We start from the raw sequence: 9,982 nt of genomic DNA on the forward strand, positions 1-9,982 counted from the left end.
AAAATAAATAAATAGAAAAGAAAAAAAAAACAATTAACGACAACAGTTACATGAGGTCTTATAAGAAATCAAGAACCGCATAGTACAGATAGAAGTTGAGGTGCACTTTGGAAATCTAGCCATTGCTTGTTCGCAGTATATAACAATCCCATTTCCTCCAATGATTTCCCCCTTTATTCTTCTGTAACCATAGGGAGAAGGTCATTTTTTCCATAGAACATATTTGACTGACAATACTTAGGAGAAGATCCATATCGGGAGGGCTTCTCTTAAGCCAACATTTAGTAACTGCTTTCTTGCATGCAACTAAAAAAATCTTTAAGAGATAACTATCACATTTATTCAAACCCTCCGGTGTGACCCCTAGAAACATAGTGGGAAATGACACATCTATGTTAAAGCCTATTACCCTTGATATTAATTGTCCTGCCCTTCCCCAAAAAGACTGAATATGTGGATATAACCAAAAAATGTGGGCAGAGTCAGCTTGTGCAGAACGGCACTCCCTCCAGCAAGGGTGCTCTTTCCCAGAGAACTTACATTTTTGCATAGGGATTATAAAAAATCTGATCAAACATTTCCACCCAAAATCTCTCCAGATTAATGAATGAGTCATAGAACACTGAGTTTTCCATGCAAGAAGCCATACGTCTTCTGATATGCATCTTGGATTAATTTAGAAAAAATATCCACATTGGGGCTTCTGATCTCTGTCCAGAAAAAGTGCAAAAAGTGCCGGGACTTTATTGATGTTGTGCTTTAATTCACAGCCATTGCACACTTCCTAGATATAGATGATCTGCTGTCTGCTCTTATTCAGGTCCCAAAGCAAGAGACGGTATGCATAAGAAACACATTTACCAATTTAAGTACATATTTAAGTATTGACCAAAATAATGTTGCTTTCTTATTCAGGGCGATTTGGTGAGTAATTGATTTTACAAAATGTTCACTAAAATTCAATTTAAATTAGCATGTCATTACTTTTTTTCAGAAGGTCTAGTTAAATACTAGGCAAAATCCTTCAGCAAGAGAGCTTTTTGTCTTGTAAATTCAAGATTTTCATCTTTAAAATGACTTTTTAAGCCACCATTGTTAGATTTAATTTAGCAGTTACTCTAATTAGCAAAGGTAATCTTTTTTATGGTTTAATCTTGTAGATACCAGTGGCTGAAGCAAAAATAATGCAAGTAATTCAGCTGAAGCATACTCTGGAACTCGTCCCATCATTGAAGGTAACTCGTGCCTATGCATTTCTTAAAAATACTGTCAAATAGTACTGTAAGACACAAAGTCATTCAGGCCTGCACTGAATATGACTGGAAAGCTCAGCAGATTTCCAAAGAATTGCAGTACCCATATTTTGACATATATTTTAATGCTTTCAGCTACCAATAAGAGCAGTAGTCATCTCACCTCAGTGTAAAGTCAAAGTTAAATCAATTGACCTTATTTACTATCACTTGTAGCATTTTGGTAAGTGTAAGTAAAGTCATGAAACACCTGTAATTATGTAAATCTATCTATATGTCATGATTGTATACTGAGTGTATTTTTTTCTGACTTGGTTGAGAAGGCCTTTTAAAATGCTCAGTTGCAGATGTAATTATGCCACATATAAGTATATTTTCCCTGATTAGGCGATGCTGTCACATTCCAAAACAGCCTTGTTGGAAGCATATTACACCTTACTTGATGACAGCAGGTAATACAATTAGTGAACTATATTTGCATATGTGCTAACATCTTGCACTGGCCATTTTTGTTTAACATGAAATATGAGCCTGTCCTTTCATAAGAGTAGATGATGTGTTGTGTATACCGCAAGGAGGTTCTATGAGCCCCACATGTGTATCGAGATCAATCAGCATTTTATATATGCATTTGAAGGTTTAATTAGAGTTCTAGCATGCAGCCCAACAGAAACTACTATTTCATCTTTAATGTTTTTCTCATTTGTGTTGGTTTAGGTTCAACAGCATTCTGGATCAGATCAAATCACTGATTAATGATGACACCAGCTACATGAAAGGTAGCTTGACCATGCGCACGCAGAAGTGCTATGCTGTGCGGCCCAATGTCAGCGAATTCTTAGATATTGCACGGCGAGCCTACACAGAAGTGGTAGATGACATAGCAGGTGAGCTCCTGAACTTCAGTAGAGTGTGAAAAGGTTTGTTTGTGAATTGTGAATTACCAGTTAATTTGCCCTAAACACACCACCACAATAGATGATCCCTGATCATTACAGGAGTTAAATACAGTTTTATTATTACATTTTGTTCCTGAGATCCATTTATAATGTTCATTAAATTTCATAATTTAACAAAAAGTTTATTCATCTCAAATAGGCATTGTAAATGTGGTCAGACGTGTATGTTTAAATGACATGTCGCAGTCACTTATATCAGTTACTAATCAGATCTTTCCACATTCCATCCTATTTATATGTTTTGTCATGAACGTCAGCATTATTGATGTGTTGTGCTATTGCTGATCAGGATTGGTGGCTCAGCTTGGAGAGAAGTACAGCCTACCCCTCCGGACAAGTTTCAGCAACACACGTGGCTTCTTTATTCAAATGAAGCTGGAGGGTGGGGTCTTACCTGGGGGGAAGTTACCAGAGGAGTTCATCAAAGTGAGAGAGAAAGAAATTACCTTTTAAAACTTTACTGAACGTCTTCATAAGTGTGTTAAATATAACATATATTAAATACATCATATATGTTCATGTAAGCCAGATGTTTATTATTATTAAAAGTGTTATTTATTAAAAATCTCTCCAGATTAATGAATGAGTCATAGAACACTGAGTTTTCCATGCAAGAAGCCATACGTCCTCTGATATTCCTCCCTCATGTCTTTCTCCCATCGCTGTCTGATGTATTCCATTGAATTTTTATTCATTGAAGAGATTGCACTATACAGTTTGCCTATGACCCCTTTGATATTTTCACCCTTATATGCATCTAAAAAAGTCTGGATTAATTTAGAAAAAATATCCACATGTGACCCCTAGAAACATAGTGGGAAATGACACGTCTATGTTAAAGCCTATTACCCTTGATATTAATTGCCCTGCTCTTCCCCAAAAATACTGAATATGTGGACATAACCCAAAAATGTGGGCAGAGTCTGCTTGTACAGAACCACACTCCCTCCAGCAAGGGGGCTGTTTCCCAGAGAACTTACACCCAAAATCTCTCCAGATTAATGAATGAGTCATAGAACACTGAGTTTTCCATGCAAGAAGCCATACGTCCTCTGATATTCCTCCCTCATGTCTTTCTCCCATCGCTGTCTGATGTATTCCATTGAATTTTTATTCATTGAAGAGATTGCACTATACAGTTTGCCTATGACCCCTTTGATATTTTCACCCTTATATGCATCTAAAAAAGTCTGGATTAATTTAGAAAAAATATCCACATTGGGGTTTCTGATCTCTGTCCAGAAAAAGTGCCGTACCTGGCGGGACTTTATTGATGTTGTGCTTTAATTCACAGCCATTGCACACTTCCTAGATATAGATGATCTGCTGTCTGCTCTTATTCAGGTCCCAAAGCAAGAGACGGTATGCATAAGAAACACATTTACCAATTTAAGTACATATTTAAGTATTGACCAAAATAATGTTGCTTTCTTATTCAGGGCGATTTGGTGAGTAATTGATTTTACAAAATGTTCACTAAAATTCAATTTAAATTAGCATGTCATTACTTTTTTTCAGGAGGTCTAGTTAAATACTAGGCAAAATCCTTCAGCAAGAGAGCTTTTTGTCTTGTAAATTCAAGATTTTCATCTTTAAAATTACTTTTTAAGCCACCATTGTTAGATTTAATTTAGCAGTTACTCTAATTAGCAAAGGTAATCTTTTTTATGGTTTAATCTTGTAGATACCAGTGGCTGAAGCAAAAATAATGCAAGTAATTCAGCTGAAGCATACTCTGGAACTCGTCCCATCATTGAAGGTAACTCGTGCCTATGCATTTCTTAAAAATACTGTCAAATAGTACTGTAAGACACAAAGTCATTCAGGCCTGCACTGAATATGACTGGAAAGCTCAGCAAGGTCTAGTTAAATACTAGGCAAAATCCTTCAGCAAGAGAGCTTTTTGTCTTGTAAATTCAAGATTTTCATCTTTAAAATGACTTTTTAAGCCACCATTGTTAGATTTAATTTAGCAGTTACTCTAATTAGCAAAGGTAATCTTTTTTATGGTTTATGTAGATACCAGTGGCTGAAGCAAAAATAATGCAAGTAATTCAGCTGAAGCATACTCTGGAACTCGTCCCATCATTGAAGGTAACTCGTGCCTATGCATTTCTTAAAAATACTGTCAAATAGTACTGTAAGACACAAAGTCATTCAGGCCTGCACTGAATATGACTGGAAAGCTCAGCAGATTTCCAAAGAATTGCAGTACCCATATTTTGACATATATTTTAATGCTTTCAGCTACCAATAAGAGCAGTAGTCATCTCACCTCAGTGTAAAGTCAAAGTTAAATCAATTGACCTTATTTACTATCACTTGTAGCATTTTGGTAAGTGTAAGTAAAGTCATGAAACACCTGTAATTATGTAAATCTATCTATATGTCATGATTGTATACTGAGTGTATTTTTTTCTGACTTGGTTGAGAAGGCCTTTTAAAATGCTCAGTTGCAGATGTAATTATGCCACATATAAGTATATTTTCCCTGATTAGGCGATGCTGTCACATTCCAAAACAGCCTTGTTGGAAGCATATTACACCTCACTTGATGACAGCAGGTAATACAATTAGTGAACTATATTTGCATATGTGCTAACATCTTGCACTGGCCATTTTTGTTTAACATGAAATATGAGCCTGTCCTTTCATAAGAGTAGATGATGTGTTGTGTATACCGCAAGGAGGTTCTATGAGCCCCACATGTGTATCGAGATCAATCAGCATTTTATATATGCATTTGAAGGTTTAATTAGAGTTCTAGCATGCAGCCCAACAGAAACTACTATTTCATCTTTAATGTTTTTCTCATTTGTGTTGGTTTAGGTTCAACAGCATTCTGGATCAGATCAAATCACTGATTAATGATGACACCAGCTACATGAAAGGTAGCTTGACCATGCGCACGCAGAAGTGCTATGCTGTGCGGCCCAATGTCAGCGAATTCTTAGATATTGCACGGCGAGCCTACACAGAAGTGGTAGATGACATAGCAGGTGAGCTCCTGAACTTCAGTAGAGTGTGAAAAGGTTTGTTTGTGAATTGTGAATTACCAGTTAATTTGCCCTAAACACACCACCACAATAGATGATCCCTGATCATTACAGGAGTTAAATACAGTTTTATTATTACATTTTGTTCCTGAGATCCATTTATAATGTTCATTAAATTTCATAATTTAACAAAAAGTTTATTCATCTCAAATAGGCATTGTAAATGTGGTCAGACGTGTATGTTTAAATGACATGTCGCAGTCACTTATATCAGTTACTAATCAGATCTTTCCACATTCCATCCTATTTATATGTTTTGTCATGAACGTCAGCATTATTGATGTGTTGTGCTATTGCTGATCAGGATTGGTGGCTCAGCTTGGAGAGAAGTACAGCCTACCCCTCCGGACAAGTTTCAGCAACACACGTGGCTTCTTTATTCAAATGAAGCTGGAGGGTGGGGTCTTACCTGGGGGGAAGTTACCAGAGGAGTTCATCAAAGTGAGAGAGAAAGAAATTACCTTTTAAAACTTTACTGAACGTCTTCATAAGTGTGTTAAATATAACATATATTAAATACATCATATATGTTCATGTAAGCCAGATGTTTATTATTATTAAAAGTGTTATTTATTATTAAAGTGTTGGTAGCAAGTGTTTGCCAGTGGTTTGATTCTAAACACTATAGGTGACCAGACAGAAGAACAACTATGGGTTCACCACTGTAGACCTCATGAAAATGAATGACCACTGTGAGGAGGCTTTGAAAGACATTTTCCACATGTCTTATGTGTGAGTATATAGCAGATCAAAATACGTTTGACTTCTGTAAGATAACTAGTGTAAGAATGAGAAAAAAATGCAGCATTTTAAGCATAGATGGTATTTATGTAAACTGCAGGGTGGTGTCCAGGTTAATGAGTGATGTCTGTGAACACATCCACTGCCTGTACAAACTGTCCGATGCTGTGTCAATGCTGGACATGCTGCTCTCTTTGGCTCACGCTTGCACTGTCTCAGATTACGGTAATGTTTAAGAACCAGATAAGCATAATATACGTTATTACATTTATGTGAGCAAATTATTTTTTCCCTCCTTTTAGCTATTGATAGCATTGATTTCTTTTTATTATTTAAAGGGAACCCTGGGTATTAAGACTTGTATGGCTTAATATAATATAAATAATGTCTCCTACTGAATAATGTAGTAGAACATTTATGAAAGATTTATGTTATTTAAAAAAAAAAATCACATAGTTTTATACATATTTTGGACTATGGGGGCACCATTATTTCGATGATGTAAAATTGTTGCACTCTGTGAGCTACTTGTGCTACCTGTTGTTATTTTTACCGCAACACAACCTGGAATACACAACTCGCAAAATAAAATACTGATAAGATGGATATAAGCATTGGTTTAAACCAAATGCCGTAGCATCGATTTTTCCTCACAAGGAGTATAAACTCCCATGGATATAGAGTGAAATCTGCGCTGGGAAAATCCTTCAGTGGCTGTGGCATCATGACAAGCGTTGGCATGTTTACATCCTGCCAGGATGGCATCTAGCGTTTCTTGTCTCTGCCGTTTGTAAGCTCTTTCAGTAGCTGTGGTCTACTGAAAGCCTCAAAGGCATCAGGGCTGAAGTGGAGAGAACAAAGACATGGGTCTTTTTTGCGAGAGTTTTGTTCGTCCACAGGCATCTTCCCATTCTTTTCTCCTTTTCTTATCACTAGGAAAGACTTGCATAGCTTTTCTTGTTGTCGACAACAAAAAGCCAAAAAAGCTCACTATTTCATGTCTTCAAAATAATGGCACCCCCACAGTCCAAAATATAAGACGATGTGGATTTTTTAAAATAACATAAATCTTTCATGTGTTTTCTACTACATATTCAGTAAGAGACATCATTTGCATTATATTAAGCCATACAAGTCTTAATACCCGAGGTTTTCTTTAATAACCTAAAAGTATAAACAAATATAATGATTTGTTTCCTACAGTGCGTCCTGAATTCACTGATACGTTGGCAATAAAGCAGGGTCGCCACCCAATCTTGGAGCGCATTTCTGGGCAACAACAAATCTCCAACGACATCTACATCTCTGAGGGAAGCAATTTTGTGATCATAACAGGCCCCAACATGAGTGGCAAGTCCACCTACCTTAAACAGGTGGCCCTCTGCCAGATAATGGCTCAGATAGGTACACAGAGTTGCTTTTATATATATATATATATATATATAGTGGTGTGAAAAAGTGCTGGCCCCCTTCCTGATTTCTTATTTTTTTGCATGTTTGTCACACTTTAATGTTTCAGATCATCAAACAAATTTAAATATTAGTAAAAGATATATATATACACTTTTTGATCACTACATAGTTCTCTGTAATTTCCACACTTGCAAACACTGCTTATATACAGTAAGTGGTTGTGGGTAATGATGAGCATGTTTGGGGTTGGTTCTAGGATCTTGCATTAATATGCTTGTCTTTGTGCATGGTTTAGCACCAGCTGTCTCTTCTAGTCCTGTGGGATCAAAACAAACTTATTTAAAAAGTCTTCTTTGTCCCAGGGTCCTTTCTGCCAGCGGAGTATGCCTCTGTTCGAATTGCAGATCAGATATTCACCAGAATAGGAGTAGACGATGACTTTGAGACCAACTCCTCCACATTTATGATTGAGATGAAAGAGGTCAGTTTTAGACACTGTGGAAGAAAAAGCTAATTTTGTTGATATTTGATTAATGAAACCTAAAAATGTAGTGTCATGTCTTAAAATTTGTATTTACACATGTATATTTTGTATACACATGGTCTCGGTATGTATCAAAAAATAGCATATACAAGGGCTGTCTGGAAAGCATCCTGCCATGTAATATGAAAGATATGAGAGCTGCAATCCAACAAAAACGGCCGCAACTATGGACAACTGGAGATTGGCGGCTTCATCACAACAATGTACCCGCCTATGTATCCCGTCTCATGCATAGTTTTTGGGGAAACATCTAATCACCCAGGTGACTCAGCTCGCCTACAGCCCAGATTTGGTGCCCTGCGACTTCTGGCTTTTCCCAAAACTAAAATCACCTTTGAATGGGACTGAGGCGTCATTGTCCTGTGTACAGTGTTTCTTGTATCTTGTATTTTCTTCGATAAATGTCTCTATTTTTCATATTACATGGCTGGATACTTTTCAGACAGCCCTCGTATAGAGATATATACAGATAGATCAAGTACTCAATCAAAAAAGTATTTTCTCATTCTCAACTGTACTCCTAGGTTTCTTACATCATCCACAACGCAAGCACCAAGTCACTCATCATTATTGATGAGCTGGGGCGAGGCACCAGTCCCGAGGAAGGCATTGGCATCTGCCACAGTGTCTGTGAATTCCTCATCAATCTTAAGGTGCTGTATTTACTTCATCAAGAGTATATGTATGATACAATAACGAGAGATATAAAAAACAAACATACTTGATCTGTTATTATAACATCCGTACTAGCAGTATTTTTATAAGAAGCTAACCAAACTTTGTGCTGTAGGCCTTCACACTCTTTGCCACACACTTTCTTGAGCTCTGCCAGCTGCAAACACTTTACCCCAATGTGGAGAACCAGCACATGCAGGTTCAGCACGTCCGCACTGAAGATGGCAGAGACAGGGTTGTCTACACATACCAGCTCAGCCGAGGCCAATCAGAGGAGCGCAACTATGGTGGGTTAAGATGATTCCAAGTTTTTCTAAACTACTTTTGTTTAATGTGTATAATAAGTGAAGCTGTTTGGTTAGGTATAAGAGCAGCGGAGATTACCAATTTCCCGTCAGACATTATTGAGGAAGCCAAAACTGTCGCAGCTAAAATCAACCAAAAGCTGTGGGTATGTTTCTTCTTGGACGTTTATGACTCATGAATAATATATTGTAGAGGTACAGGAGAAAAATCAGATACAGACAGCCTACAAGGTTATTGACCCTGTGTCTTCACTGTGTTGTCCAAAGGCCAAGCATTACAGTGATCCTGACACGGTCAAACAGAGGGCAGTCTATCGTCAAGCCACCAGACTGCTGCAGACGGCCCGTAACTCACGGCTGGATCCAGAGAGCCTACGTCAATACCTGAAGGGGTTGAAGAGACGGTATGAGGCTGAACTTCAAAGTGCTACAGAGTCGGTAGAGAATGAGGAATAAGGAACGGGATGGAGGGGTTGGAATATAAGGGATGGATTTCACCTGTTTGAGAAAAACTGACAAAATACACTTGTTGAACAAAGTCAGGGAGATAGTTACTAATGTAGACCATACACAAATATAAGTTTTTATATTATTTTATTTTATAAAAGTAACTTATTTTCACAGATTATCATTTATTGTTTGTTTAGTCTCAAGTGAGACCAAAACCATATGAGGTTCATGTGTTCCACTTTTGAGGTGTTATAAACTGTTATTTAAATAAACATATGGGATGATAAGTTTCACTGTGGTTCATTCATTGCACCAATGTTTTTAATGCAAATTTTCAGTCTCACAATCAGCCGGCTACTGCGCATGTATTAGTCTACGAGATTTTGAGTTGTTTTATTTGTGGATTGTATAAGAAACAACATACAGTACAAATGAGAAAGAGTGCTGATGTTCCAAATATTGCCAGACCTCTGACTTGGCTGCAGGTAATCACAGATGTGCTGATATTTGGAACAACAACACCAGTAGATCTTTTTGAATGAGTCATTGAATCATTTCACCCAACCAAATGGTTAAGAACACTGAT

General features: G+C 37.2%; 1 protein-coding gene across 1 annotated transcript in view; it reads left to right on the top strand.

Moving 5' to 3' along the window:
- Nucleotides 1-9,503, top strand: part of msh4 (mutS homolog 4) — a 17,022-nt gene extending 7,519 nt beyond the window's left edge. The window contains exons 8-20 of the mRNA XM_016455016.1: nucleotides 771-838; nucleotides 1,161-1,235; nucleotides 4,712-4,776; nucleotides 5,042-5,211; nucleotides 5,573-5,709; nucleotides 5,897-6,000; nucleotides 6,110-6,234; nucleotides 7,213-7,413; nucleotides 7,785-7,903; nucleotides 8,491-8,619; nucleotides 8,757-8,928; nucleotides 9,004-9,092; nucleotides 9,214-9,503. Coding sequence (XP_016310502.1) covers nucleotides 771-838; nucleotides 1,161-1,235; nucleotides 4,712-4,776; nucleotides 5,042-5,211; nucleotides 5,573-5,709; nucleotides 5,897-6,000; nucleotides 6,110-6,234; nucleotides 7,213-7,413; nucleotides 7,785-7,903; nucleotides 8,491-8,619; nucleotides 8,757-8,928; nucleotides 9,004-9,092; nucleotides 9,214-9,402 — 1,643 coding nt within the window. The 3' untranslated portion in view covers nucleotides 9,403-9,503. The remainder of the gene's footprint in view (nucleotides 1-770; nucleotides 839-1,160; nucleotides 1,236-4,711; nucleotides 4,777-5,041; nucleotides 5,212-5,572; nucleotides 5,710-5,896; nucleotides 6,001-6,109; nucleotides 6,235-7,212; nucleotides 7,414-7,784; nucleotides 7,904-8,490; nucleotides 8,620-8,756; nucleotides 8,929-9,003; nucleotides 9,093-9,213) is intronic.
- Nucleotides 9,504-9,982: the final 479 nt, after the last annotated feature.

This window comes from Sinocyclocheilus anshuiensis, unplaced genomic scaffold, assembly GCF_001515605.1.
Source record: "Sinocyclocheilus anshuiensis isolate Anshui unplaced genomic scaffold, SAMN03320099.WGS_v1.1 scaffold167, whole genome shotgun sequence".
In the NCBI taxonomy this organism is placed as follows: Eukaryota; Metazoa; Chordata; class Actinopteri; order Cypriniformes; family Cyprinidae; genus Sinocyclocheilus; species Sinocyclocheilus anshuiensis.